Source organism: Gavialis gangeticus, unplaced genomic scaffold (assembly GCF_001723915.1).
Source record: "Gavialis gangeticus isolate Ggan-Ray unplaced genomic scaffold, GavGan_comp1, whole genome shotgun sequence".
NCBI lineage: Eukaryota > Metazoa > Chordata > Crocodylia > Gavialidae > Gavialis > Gavialis gangeticus.
The window spans coordinates 11712139-11726825 of NW_017728980.1; the positions used below are offsets into that span (position 1 = coordinate 11712139).

General features: G+C 49.2%; 1 protein-coding gene across 1 annotated transcript in view; it reads right to left on the reverse strand.

Moving 5' to 3' along the window:
* Nucleotides 1-14687, reverse strand: part of GRIK4 (glutamate ionotropic receptor kainate type subunit 4) — a 236848-nt gene that overhangs the window by 15713 nt on the left and 206448 nt on the right. The window contains 3 exon segments of the mRNA XM_019510059.1: nt 624-797; nt 3458-3567; nt 13337-13450. Of these exon segments, the coding sequence (XP_019365604.1) occupies nt 624-797; nt 3458-3567; nt 13337-13450 (398 nt within the window).

Genomic DNA, 14687 nt, shown 5'->3' on the forward strand with positions numbered 1-14687 from the left:
TCCCAGCAAAGGCCCGCGCATAAGTTAAAGGTGCCCAAAGTTCTTTGGAAACACAAATCAATCTTTATCTGAATCCTTCAGGCCAGATTAAGTAGGTTTAGATCTAAGCAGGTTAGTGGCACATTTGCTTGGAGTCTATCTTAGGTAGGCAGGTAGCAGAAGCAGAGGCCACCTAGTTTTCTCTATAAAGGGATGCCCCTCTCCAGCAAGGCTCCCAGGGGCCTTGTGTTTGCTTATTCCTCTCAAGTGACAAATCAGAATGGGCCTGACTACTCAGGTTAAGAGGTCACGCAGTCTACCACCATGGCAGGGCTGGTGTTTCATGGCAAGAGGACTTGGAGGCTCAGGAAGCAGGTGAAAGACCACCCCATTACGTGGACACGCTGCAGCAGAGTCCTCAGAAGTGCAAGACTGATGAGAACATGCCGGGCATCAGAAACATCCTGATCCGGAGCTCCTTGAACTCCTGAGGGTCCTCTGTTGTTGGCCAAACCCTTCGCAAATGGTACCACAGCGCTGCTTGACTGCACGACTCCAGAACGCTACAGTGTTTAGCAACACGTCTACACATCCTGAACCATAACTGGAGGCTGTTTAAAGGTGCAACAGGTGTGTCTCCTTACCAGACTCCGCTGACACACCGTGTGGATAGCGCTCGAGGCGCGATGGTGGACCCTTGCTGCATGAACCCCCCGACTGGAAACCACAGGCTGTTGCCAAGAGAGTACTGATTCACCAGGAGATTGCACCTCCCTTGGGAGCAGGGATGGGGGCTGTACCACTCGTACGGTGTCAAGCTGCAGTGTCAAGAAACAAGACATGAAGAAACACAGATTGCAAGGCATGCAGGGGGAATAGAAGTGGTGAATCCCTCACTATCCTGGAGGCAGAATCTCTAGGCAGGGAGCTCTTTGCAGGCAAATGGTGCCAGGGGGCTCATAGCGACGTTGTGCAAAATGTTTGCAGTAACACCCGGAAGCCCCCAGGCTTTGTAATAAGATCTGCAAAAGGTTTGTGAAGCTTTCAAGCAAATCCCAGCCCGGGTCTCTGCTTTGCACAAACGACAACGCAAGTGTGAAACGCACATGGTTCAGATGCAAAATCAGGTGCCATCCAGCGGTTTCTGCCGTGTTTCTCCAGTTGGGGAATTAATGCCAACAGGGAGCTCTAAGCCAAACACAAGGCAGGCAGGTCAATACCAAAAAGAAAAGCCAGGCAAAGGTCTGGCATGGACCAAGTTCAAATCCAAAGTGGGGCACTGCTGTTTTCAAAGAGCCCCGGACTGTACCGAGCTCATGGGAACAAGTCAGGAATCTGCATGGATCACGTTGTGAGATGGTAGCCTGTGCTAGATAAATGTGGGCTGCCAAGGCAGTCAGTGGAGTCATCCAAATGGCTACTGCGCACATCTCCAGACAAACATCTGCTTTGCTTATGGGCTAAGACTCCTGCTAGGGACTGGCAGAGCTCATGGGCATCAGAGACGAAGAGCAATACAGGCACCCTGCCCGTGAATCAAAGTGGGGCTCATCCTCCACCCCAAGCCCTTCCACTTCCTCTCCCTTCCACTCTTCATTCCACCCCCTGCTTCCTAACTAACATATCACTTCTCCCCTCCTTCTGTTTGGGTGGAAAAATCTTCTGAGAATGAGACTTGCTCCCACTGCCAGTATTTGGTCTCGGGCATGCACAAGCTGTCTGGTCTGGCTGGAGAGGCTATTGCACCTGCAGAGAAGCCCTCCTTGAAGCAGCCTTAAATTGGGTTTCACATAATGTTAATTGGCATTAATAAAACCGGAACCCAAAAGGCTTGGCTTACTGACCTTATGGACCAGTTACTATTCCACCTATTAGGCACCTAAGAGCCATGTAGTCCACCCTACTCAAATCCCTGAAAAACTGCCAAAACCCAAAGCAATGGGTCCTTTGGGTCTCTGCTTTTTCTGAAGGGATGTGTGGTGAGCATTTTTTTCATTGAATCAAGCAGGGTGGAATAGGATCACATTCAGACACCTATCAGATGGAATAGGACCTAACCCTACGACCACAGCTTGTGTTGGGAGCTGGGCGGGGACTTCACTGCCTCACACTGCGATTAACCAAAGTACGGTCTGTGTCTTGGTTTCCTAATCTCCTGCGACTCCAGGGAGGTGGAGCTAATCTCTGGAGGCTTCCCTTTACTGGTTTTCAATAGTGTAACGTCATCCTGATAGAGGCTTTTCGGCAACTCACAAAGGTCACAAAGCCCAGCTGTGAGCTGTAAACTCCCGGGCACTTTCAGAGACTATTTAATATGGGCCAGTCTTCATGGACAACATGCAGGAGCCCCACTTCAGACGATCATGTTTAAAACATGGAGAAGAAGGTTAGAGTAGCTCAGTCCGGAGACAGCGTCTGACTGCATTATTAAATGGTTTACAGAGCTATGTTATTGAGGCTATAACAGGAGTCTGAAAACTATTAAAACCCTGTCAACATGACAACGTTAGCCAAGCCAGGGGACCTAGCAACAGCATGCTTCTCTTTTGTAATGAGGACTGGGTATTTGCTGCGCCCCGCACGAGTATTTAAGCCTTGGGCATATCTTTAGCGCACCGCCAGGACATACTCACGCTGTGTCCGAGGAGCCCATCTGTGCTACCAAGCAGAACCACTCGGGTACAGGGTCAAGGCAAAGCGGAATAGCAGCAAGGTCATCCCTGCTGCAATGGGGCATGTGCTGCCAGCAAGCCCTCCATGATATGATCTAAGCCTGATTTACGTGGGCCATACAGAAGCTGACTCATTGCCCATCAAGCAGGACCTGGGTAAACCACAAGGCTCCAGAAAGGTGCCAATGCATTTTCTGTACGGGCAGGAGAAGCCAACCCAGGCATGGGAAATGGTTGCAAATTAATTTTAGGAGCTCAATGCCTTGCCATCGCTGCCTGGATCGACCGGCCTTGTTGGTTTCTATTCCTATGCCCTCTGGGACTTCCAGGCTGCTTATGGCACCAGCCAAGACCAATGCAGCCAACCACATGCACCCTAATCCTTCTGATCTGTTCCTGCTCCTGTCCCATTGTGGCAACGAAGGCAGGGCAAAGGTGTACCTTACAGATGAACTAAATCAGAGATGCATAAGCTTTTGTGAGTTCAGGCTCACTTCATCAGCTGCTGTGAAAGGAGAATTGTGACACTGCCAGCTCTCCCTACTGGGGGTCACTGGGCTGCCATGGGCATCAGTGGGACTTGCCTTATGCGTGCACCTGCACTGCCCAAACACAGACAGGGGTGGACAGAGGAAAGCTGGTGCTAGGATCCCCTTACCCCGGTGTAACCATTCCCGAACTTTTGCACAAGTGCTTCCCCCCCACAGCTGAACCCTTCCCCACATCCCCCCTCCACAAGTTCTCAGCTGCTGACACTAGGTGGCACCCTCAGGACGGGAAAGGAACGGCAATGAAAGTACCAGTACCGAGCAACGAGGAAGAGCACGCAGCTGACCGCCAGGTAGGCAAGTAACATGAAGAGCCAGACACCAGGAGAAAAGGGATCCAGGAAGGAGAAGTAGCCTGGTTTGCGCCCCTAAGATGGAGACAAAAAAGAACCCAGTGGGTTTCCTTTCTTTTTTAACACCAAAAAGTCCCATTCTACAGAATAATACAAGGAACCACCCAGAGCGGACGTGACTGTGAACAGCAACAAGGTGGGGCTAGGAAAGGCAAACCACAGAGGGAACAGTAAATGACCTCGGGGAAAGCAGGGGGACAGATAGAAAAAAAGGAGCATGGTATAAACCTATGCAGCAGCTTGCTGGCCAGCAGGCACCTCCCAATACAGTAGCTGCCATCTTCGTGTGCAGCAGGAATACAGGCCGAGGGGAATAGCCAGGACGGGTCCCCTAAGTCCAGCGCCTTGTCTCTGACAGCAGCCAGAATTTGCCCCTAGTGGAAGCTTCTTCCCGGCCCTCATTGACTAGAGGCTGGCTTTTGCCCTGAAGGTTTGTAGCCCCCTGAGCAAAATTCTCTGCTAATTTAACTTAACTGAGGGTGAATTTGACCTAGCAGTTTTATCTTACATTTCTATAGCACCCTTTCAACCTGTGGGCCCTTAAAAGCACAAGCCCCGGTTCTGCAGCCTTCAGTCCGCACAATCAATCCTTGCAAAGTAACCTTGTTGTAGGATAGGGGAACCTTCCTGTGTGCAGAAAGGAGGGTTTGATCACGCAGGTGAAAAAAGGAAAAGGGGAGATAAATATTTTCCCAGAGCTCCATGCAAAAAAAGGAAGCATTTGGCCATCTTTTCCTGCTGCCTTTTCAATGTTACTTTTCTGCAAAATGCTTATTTTCCTAACAGGCAATGTGTTTCTTTTATCTTGTGGAAAGACTTGATTGTTGCAACTATTCTGTGTTTTCAGATATATGTCAGACCCCTAAAGCTTACACACAGAGCACTACAGCACCTCTGAAATGCAGCCACCTCTGGGTTGGCGAGGGCATCCGTCAACCAGCTTGCGTGCCATTGGGGGAAAGAGGGGAAAAAGGAGCAAAGCAGTAAACTCCAGCTGTTCTGGACTAAGCTCCATTGAGGTTTTAACGTCCCTGCAGAGAAGGGAACAGCTAGGCATTGACACTCCCGCAGGCACCATTGGGGCTCAGCACTTGTATAGACAAACTGTTTGTTTTTAAGTAGGAAGATGGAAGGATGAAGGGCTTCTCCAGCTCAGCTGGGATTTGAACCTGTGGCTCACAGGCCCGGGTAACTTCTGCACAGACCACTTGGTTCATCTTGCTATCAATAGCTATTTCTCTTCAGTAGCATGCCTGATCTCAAAGCCAGCTAAGCGTTAGATCCCTTGCAAAGCTTCCTATATTTAAGTCAGGCTAGAAAAGGCCTCCCTTCCCCCCGGCCCTTCTTCTGGAAGATTTCCAGGCTGCAAGAGTTGGACCCCAAGACTGGTCTATGCAACCATTTGTTACGTCTCGGCTGGGTCCTCTGCTCATTTCTTACTGCTCCCTTGCTCCGGTGCTTGCTGTAGCCTGACACCAGCATTTGCTGAGCTCGGCTCACTTAAGAAGCAATCCTTCCGGTCTGGTGTTGGGAAAAAGCTTCCCGGGAGGTGGCTGCCCAGTGAAAAAATGGCTGGATCAACACAAAAGGCCCAGCCGAGGAGTCCTCTTCGACACGCAGCCATGGCGTACTCCTCTTGGTCCCCATAAACTAACAACAATTCACCATCCCTCAACCCAACACCGGGGCATGTTGGCAGGGCAGTTGAGGCATTGTGCTCTAGCTGTAAAGGCATGCAAAATTAAGTTTCACTCTGGATCCCTGCTGAAAGTTGTCTCCAGTCAACCCAGCTGCACCTTGCCATAGTCATTCAGCTTGGGGTGTCAGAGGTAGCAGACGTGTTCCCTTATCGACCTCCGGCCTCGGAAATGGGTACGACTCAACCACATGAGCCCAGCGGGCTGTCAGGCCCTTCACACCTGGAATCTCATTAGCCCCATGAAACCTACTCCCATCATGGATCAAACACCCGATTTGTTTTTAACAGCGTTTCATCCTAAAATAAGGAATTTTTTTGCACAACATTTCTAAAGAAAGGGAGCTGTAACTTTCCCCTGCAAGCCCAGAAATGTGCCATTAAGTGAAATCTTCACGAAAAGCTTAGATTGGTACTGCAATGCATTGATTTGGAGCCACACTGGATTTATACAGATTTTTTAACTTGGGAAATTCAGAGAAACACTCAGGATTTTGCTGACAAATGCGCCCCATTTGGGAGTGAAAAACCCCTCTGCCCAATTTGCTGTGGTTCTGGGGGGCATTTCAACCTCAAGGCAGTAACCAGGGCCACCACAATCTTCCTTAAAAGGCAAACCAGGACCAAGTTTCAAGCTGCGATGAACCAGATTAAACCACTTATGCCAATACCCCAAGCTGTGGAGAATTTTAAGGTTGGATCCGAACACTAGCATTTGGGCCCACTTATATTTTCACTGGAGTCTGGGCTTGTTTCTTTCCTGTCGACACAAAAAAGCAAGGTGCAATCCAGTGTTTCTCGCTTGTTTGCTCCAAATTCCCAGGTTCATTGAAAACCCGTCCTCAAGAAAAGATGCAATTCCCACTGTGGACTGTGCACCAACATGATTTGCTTCTTCAAAACACAGCTCTTTTTCCTTGTCTGGGCTCTACTGTGTGCGGCATAACATGCAAGTGAATAGGACAGGAATGAACTGTGCAACAAACTACATTCTTCTTTTGTTCCTTCTTTCTTTATTTAGTTAATCACCACACAGTGATCTATCCTTCTTTATATCCTTCCCAGAAACTTGGAGACAGGCAAGATGAATGTGTGACAGCCAGCACTTGGAACTGAACCAGACACCTCCAGAACTAAACACATCATCTCGAGGCTTCAGAGGCTCCAGAGCCAGACATGGGGGCGGGGGGATATAACAGCTCTGCGTTTTTCTGCAAATGCCCTGATCCTCGAATGAATCGTGCATCACTACTGGGTTAGAAAGGAAGTCCTCTGCCTATCTTCCTGGGGGTCTTTTCATCACCTTGGGGAAGAGAGTACCTGGCACACAGCATGGTGATGGTACAAGACGCCACGTGAGCAGCAGGTCCTACAAAGCTTCGTGTCATTCAGGGACCTGTCTGGTGCTGAGCAGGGAACACTGATGTGGTTCTCAACCTGCCCTAGGGCCCAAAACAGCCCTTAAAAAAACTGCCTTTTCCAACGATGTCTATGTGAAATGATCCTCGTTGGCTCTACGACCAGGGGACACAAAATGCTGAAAAGGATGTGGGTCCAGAGAGATGGTTCAGGGGCTGGGGTACGTGACTTATGAGGAGAAGCTCAAGGAACAGGACTGATTTAGTCACCTAAGGGGAGATTGAATAGCAGCCTTCAAATACTTGAAGGGTGGATGCAAAGAAGATGGAGCTGGACTCTTCTCAGTGGTGGCAGATGACAGGACAAGGAGCAATGGGCTCCAGCTGCAGCAAGGTAAGTTTAAGTTAGATATTAGGAAGAACTCTCTCACGAGGAGGGTGGTGAAGCACTGGAATGGGTTACCCAGAGAGGTGGTCGAAGCTCTGTCCTTGGAGGTTTTTGAGACCCAGCTAGACAAAGCTTTGGCTGGGATGATCTAGTTGGGGCTGGTCCTGCTTTGAGCAGAGGGTTGGACCAGATATGACCTCCTGAGGTCCCTTCCAGCCTTCATTGTCCACGATGCTATGACTGTATGCAAATGGCATGCATGAAATTTTGTATACTCCAGAGAGAGTCTCCTCCTCCAAGCCAGTCATCCAGATGGGTACACACAGTTACCTCTGGCTTCTTAAACACACTGCCAAGACTTTGTAAATAGCTTTGGTAAAAGAAAAAAAATAGCTTAGCCTTAAAAAGTCCAGGCATAAAACACAGTGCTAGTAATGGTTTGGACCTGCCAGGTATCTTAAGTAATTCAGAGGTGCCAGAGATGACAATTGAGAGCTGCTAACTACTCTTCTGGATCTGGAAACAGCAGCACGGAGGCTAAAACAACCACTTTCCCAGCACTGACAATGTTCTCAAATCCAGAAGTGATCGCACTTCCCCTTTTCTGACTCCTATTTAAATAAAATCCTTTCTCCACGTGCTGCACTGCAACATCTCATTTCTCCAAGAGTAAATAAAGTAATTCTGTTTCCTGGAGTGACAGAGGCTCCGAAGAGGGACAGCAAAGTGGGTTGAGGCTGTAAGTGGGAAAGGTATAGCCTGCTGAAACGATCTGCTGACCCGTGACAGAACTGTGAGTAGTTTCCGCAGCAGGTGAGTAAGCATGAAGGATTGAGAGAGTAGTTAGTTTATGAATCTTGATGCCCCATCTGGACTTGGGGTCAGCCTCCAGACCCTGGCTGGGACTGCACCCTGACTCCCGGCTCTGGACTCGGATGACTGACTCCAGGCCTAACTAGTCAGCTTGAACGCCAATGGCCCCGTCATGGGAGTCGGGGACCAGGAGGCATTGCTACCTGCTGCGATGTCCTTCCAACCAACTCCCCCTTCGGCAAATAAGTGTCTTCACTACGTTTCTGGGGCAGTTTATCAATATGTTACTGCAGCGAAGGAAATTGTATCGGACAAGCAGAGCCTGACAGCTTGGAGTTGGAAATTGAAAGCTGGCCAATGAATAACCCTCGCGACCCAGCAGAGATGCTCGTTTCTGTTCCTTTTCAGCTCGAGTCATTTTTAGGTTGGCGCTATATGTTCTTTTCATTCACAGTAGCAGCAATGAAAGAACTGCACACCAGAGGGAGAATAAAGATATTCTGCTCCCACGGAGGGTGCCAGCTATTGCTTATCTGCTTTTTTGAAGCTGGGAATGAAAATAGGTGGTGTATGCCTGGTATTTTTAGCAGGTTCCAGTAGGGCTTTGTTAATTGTGAGAGCTGCTCTCCCTGTTACAGAAGTGTGTAAAATGTCCAAAAGCTGCTGTGGGGCCTCTTGTACATCTTCATCTGGAATCGAAACAGCGCGGATACCCTCCTCATCACATCTTGGAAGATTTTATGGGCCTCCAGGTATGACGGTGCTGAAGGGATTGTCGCCTCCCTTGGAGATGGAGGCAGCAGCTACTGCTGTGTGCACATCCTTGCCGTGGGACTGTTCTTCCTCCTTGGAGACTTCCTCTATCTGCTGAGTGTCTGGGAAAGCATGCCTAAGGCTACATCCTTTCTCTGCCTTACGCAGCTCCCGAGGTGATGCCCTCAAGCTATAGACGCAGTGAGGAGCCCTGGGGTCCAATATGGCTGTGTAGGATTGCTAGCGATGAAAGGAATAGGGACGCAACACGGAGAGGACAAGGGGATGGGTGAATATGCAGCTCAGCGGGATAGCTGGAATTCACATAACTGTCCCAGCGTGCTACCAGCTTAGTAGCAGGTGCTGACATAAAGAGATGCTGATAGCCATCTCACAGTCTTGCTATGCATTCAAGGGGATGTGTCCTTGATAAGTGGTACTAATTATTGTGTACAGTGTCCTCCACACACTCCTCTGATTCGGGATGTGAAGTCTCCTTGGGAAGAGACTGAAACAGTGATTTTGACTACTTCTGTACAGAAGCCCTAAGAAGGGAATGACCTCCAAGATTAGAGGAGGAAGGATGGGATCATAGAAAATTAGGGCTGGAAAGGACCTCAGGGGGTCGCATGTAGTCCAACCCCCTGCTCAAAGCAGGACCACCCCCAGCTACATCACCCCAGACAAGGCTTTGTCTATCTGGGTCTTAAAAAGATACTTTTCCCTTACAATTCAAGGGTTTATCCAAGGGTATAGTTTGTAGCTGTGTTGGTCTAAGGACATAGGCAGGCGAGGATCTTTGGGTAAATCTGATATCTTTTATCCAAGGAAGCCACTGAGGTAATTAAAGGCTACAGAGGGATTTTTCTGGATACCACAGGAGGAAGAATTGCTTCTCACCATTTATCTGTGTGGCACATCGCATAATGGCAACCCACAAGCAGGACTCTAATCCAATATCCGCAAGCAGGACTCTGAAACAACCATTAATTGTATCCGGCTCTGCTCGGCTCCTGCTACATCCTTCCCCCCAGTTTGACAGAAAACAGCCCTCTTTCCAGTCTAAACACATCTGCTGAGAGCTCAGAGTCAATCTTTCTCCCCCCCACCCAATCTTTCTCCTGTTTGCTGGACAGAGGGGCGGAGAAAAAAAGAACTCTTCTCTCAGCAGCCTGCAAGTCAGAAAGCCCATTAGTGCCCACATGTCATAAATCCACACTTGATTATATCACAACAAGTGAAATGGAGAAAAATGACAGCCCCATTTGCAGCTGCCATATTTGGTTATGTGAGATAAGGAAGACATGTACAGCGTGGTGGTGGGCTTGGGAGGAGGAAGCGCGAGGGGGGGGGGATGATTGGAAACTGAACTTATACAGAATATAAAAGGAAGTCATTAAGTAGGGAGGGGACCAGGACACGGAGATGGCTCCTCGGCAGGAAATTTATTTGTAGTTATTTGTTAGGCGATGCCCGCTCCAAGTTGTGATTAACTTGTGTCAGCTGCAATTTTCTACTTCAAGATGTGGGGAGAAGAAGGGTGGGGTGGGGAAGGAAAGAATTAAGAGCATCCAGGGCTCTGGACCTGCCTTTATCTGCTCCAGAAACCTGACCCTTAAAGGAAAACCAATGCAATTAGCTTGCATTTTCATTGTTAAATACATATTTACTAGTTTAATGAGTTAATTGCTGCACAGCTCTTAGGCGCTGGGTTCTGGAGGAAGAGGGGCCAAATGGTTGGCATTACCTGCCATGATATGGAGCAGAGGGAGAGGGCTGGTGGACTTCATAGCCACAGTCCATTTCAGGGGGCCAAGGTCTGAGAAGGATCATCTGTGGGCAAAGAGGTATGCAGATAGAAGTAGCTACAGACATCCACCAGCAGTAGATCCCTACTTCCCCCCCACAGCAGGGCTGCAAGAACATCTGCAACTCCAGAGGTGTTGGGTCTGCCATTGGAGACTGGCTTTGCACTCTGAAGCACCCATTTGCTGTTGGGGACAGAGAATAGGACTATATACACAATAGGTCCGATCCAAGAGGGTACTTCCTTCATCCTGATGCTTGCTACTGGGCCCTGCAGAGTTGCGGATTTGCCCCAAATCAGAGCACCAGGAGAGAATAAAGTCAGCAAAAGGCTTTCTAGACTTCATTATTAATTGTATTTATGCCAGTAATGCCTATGGGCCAGGCAGGATGTAGCCTTGCTACGCTAGCACTGTCTGAACACAGAGTAGCAGATGGTCTCTGCCCTGAAGAGCTTACAATCTAAATAGACATGTCAGATGTATTTTTGTCTAGCTTCCAAGGCAGCATTAGCAAACGCCTTGCACTTACGGGGTGGATTACGTGCCCAAAACCCTCTTCTCTCTTCCTGACTTCTCTGCTAGACAGCTAAGTAAGGCTTGCTACCTCCTGCTGCAGAGAGAGAAAGCGAACCAGTAAGTGATTTGCCCATGATCACAGACTAAGTTGGGGGCAGCGCATGTTCAGTCCACACCAGCAGCCCCCACCCCCTTGAGAAATGAGAGAAAGCAAGTGGATGAAGTAAGGAACTGCACTGGCATCTGATCATAGCAAAGGTCTCGCAGACAAACCTCTGGGACATGCCTGGATTTTTTGGGGAGGGCAGTACAGCAAGGGAAAGCATGTCTGGAGGGGGAGGGGAAGGGAGGAACCAGTCTTTACACATATTTGCCCTCTCAAAGCATGGAAGGGTCCAATCCGCATTGATGTGTTCGCTCATTGATCCTTCATTCTGCCCATAGCAGAGAAAACGGAATTTTAACTAGACTGTAATTACTTGTTTGTTCTTGGCAAGAGAAATCCAGCCCAGAGAGATGTGTGTGTGAGCCTGTTTACGCTACCACCGAATGCTGCATCCTTAACAGCCTTGTGAATTGAGAGAGGGGGAAGGGATCAGGAAGAAATGGCTTTAATTGTTTTATCTTTCAGGTTGTTGGTGTTCAGCTGATGGGGAATCAGGGCCATATTTCTTACAGCATGTGGAGCATGTTTGAAACTGCAGATTGGGCATATTATGAACCATCTCAGTGCAGCAGTCTGCCCTGGGTAAGGCGCAGGAATACAAAGGGCTTCAGCTGGCATGAAGAACGAGAAAATCTGGCCACATCAGGGATTTATTAAAGTGAAAGGAGTGTGCATCAGCCAACTAAAGGTGCCCGGTTCCAAATGGGCAAGGCGAAGGGGAGCTCTTAGGAGACGTGTGTCACTTTACATTGGGAATCGAAGCTGATGAGCTTTGTCCAGCTGAGCATATACATCTGCACTGCAACCTCAGAGTGCCCTGAGATGGAGGGCTCCCACCTGCTTCCATTCCCATGTATTACATTTGGCGATGGACCAAGCTGCTCCAGAAGGATCTCCTGACAGCCAACCAGTGTCCTTCACCGTGCCTGTTGCAGATGTCAATAGCTTCACTGCCTTGCCAGGCTCGGTGCATCTGAGCAAGAACCATCAGATGGGTTTTGCACCCACTCTGGGGCATGCTGGGGATGTGGTGTAGCCGTGTGCTAAAGGAATATGGGAGAATGATCCCCGCTGGGGTGACCCACAGCTACTCAACAGTGGGTTATAGGCTCACGTCCTCCTAAAAGTAGGTGGGCACTTTCCTTCCACTCAAGTAACAGGGTACCCAGCAGAACCCAAGGGGGTATCTCAGACATATCAAGGGAGAGCCAAACTGTGGAGCATCTGCCAAGAAACACACTTAAGATAATGAGCTCATCAGCACATGCCTGATGCCACTGCGGTGTTAATTAACACAGCTCCCAGAATCACTAATCCATCTTGTGGCACCTGGGTACTCTAGGAAGGGCCAGATTCTGCCATACTTGCCTTGAACAGTGCATGAAACTCTGGGTATGTGCTCACTACAGGCTCAGCAGTGAAGTGTAGACACACCCAAGCTAGCTTTAAACTAGCTGGCTCAGAAACCAGTGGCAGTTCAGCAGTTGGCTCAACTTGAGCTAATAGACCCGGCTTTTCAGGCTGGTTTCCAGCCTACATTGACGTCTGTACTGTTGTCGGTAGCCGAGGCAGCCAGCCTAAACTAGCTTGCGTGTGGCTACACCATGCTGTAGTCACTTCTGTGCCGGTGGTGTAGACATATCCAAAATCAACAGGACTGCTCGAGTGGGGATGGTGCTACTCCATGTGAGCAATGAGTCAAGGCAGCAGATCAGGTCCTGGGTCCAGAGTGCCAACCTCCTACTTTAGAAAAGTTCCCAATAAGCATGACGACTCTTGAAGTCTCATGGGTGACCTCATGCAGATGTCGGCCAGACTCAATGCAGCTTATCTGCAGAGATCTGGGGTGATGAGACTTGTAGGTAGTGCGGCTACCCATTGCAGCAATGCTCCTGCGCCAGCTGCATCTGGGGTTGATCCAGAGAGCTGGAGCTAATGGGAATCTTTCCACTGACATGTTGGGCTTTGCATCAGCCCCTGCCAGGCAGGCATGGAGGAGGGAGCAGAACAGATCCTGCAGTTCCCTGTACATGGGATGCCTCCTGGAGCCAGTGAGAGCTGGGTGCATGCAGCATTGGGCACTGGGAGTGTTCCTGGCAGAGTTCCTGTGCTGAATCCTTGCAGCTGAGATGGGATGGAGGGAGGGGGAAATAAAGGTCCAGCACATTTGTGTTTAGATAAGAAACCAAAATATTGTTATGAGTCATTCATTACTGCTCTATAACTATGCGCGTTTGCATGCAAATAACTGTAATGACATAAACGGTTATAAAATAAGTCTCTTACCATATGAACTCGGTAGAGAATGCTAATTCCCAGAGTCATGAATGGCTTAGAGAAATCAATCACCTTCTCCCGCTCTGCAGTAATCGTCAGGCCAGCCACTGCCAAGTCGGCTTTCTAAACAGACAGGAAGGAAGAGATTGTCAGCAGCCCTGCCCCAGAGGCCAGGTGCCCAGGTAGAAAGGCATGCAGAGCAATGCATCCCAGCTCCAAATATTCTCCCCTCCAAAGACACCAAAGCCCATGGCCACGGAGAACCCTTCTATTTAATGAGACATGGGAGAAATCCTGGCTTTACTGGGAGCTGTGCCACAGACTTCACCACCCCCAGAGGAGGCACAAAACCCAGCACCAAGGTAGATGTCACCTGGTGTTACCATGCAGTCAGCTGCTGCCCAGGAGCACAACTAGGTGCTTAGCTGGTCTCACCCAGTCTTAACCCCCCCCTCTGCCCGGCTGCTTTCTCTTTCTTCCTAGTGGAGCGAGGTTCCCTATCCCCAGCCTCTCTGGAGCTCCTGCTATCCATCTGCAAAATGGGCACTGTCATCCTCTGTTTCATGGTCAGAATCCCAGTCAGGTTCCCGCTGTGCTAGGTGCTGTACAAACACAGACAAAGCAGAGCTAGGCCCTGTCCCAAAGAACTTGCAATCCAAAATGAACACTTACAGCACCTGCTTCTCAGAGGGAAATAAGGGAAACCATTCCTATTGGCAAGGTGCTTTGAAGAGGATGCCAGAAACCCATGAGACCTGCCTTTCCCACACCGCACAGGACTGCTGCAGCTCAGGAACTTGGTGCCTAGGCAAGATCTTTGGAGACGGGCCCTAAGCATCCCTGCTATACTGCCAACCCCAAGAATTCACACTTACGAACCAAGTAATATATATTTTTTTGCAAATATCTAGTTGGTCTAATAAAAAATATCACTTCTGTCATGAGTTCTGATTCCAGTTATGAATCGGTCACTGAGAAATCACAAGACCAGCTTCAAAATGAGACGCCTGAGGAAACGCATCGAGTTTTAACAACTGCGACTTTTCTTTCCTTTTTTGAGTTTTTTGGGGGCACAGGTGCCACAGGCCACAGCCTCTGGCACTTCTTCCCAAATGCGAGGGCTAGGGTTTTGATACTAATGGAAGCTGATTGTTGTAATCGCCTGACTCCAAGAACTGAGGAACCATTAGAAACTGTCTCGGCAGTCAGAAAATTAAATCGATGACAAGCCAACAGTGAAAATGGCTGCAAGTGAAATGCTGAAAGCAAACAGAACAGCCCCTGCTAGACAGCGGCAGGATTTGCACCTTCGCAGCACCTCACGGAGACCTCTTGCCCTTGAGCTAAAAAGATAACTCCA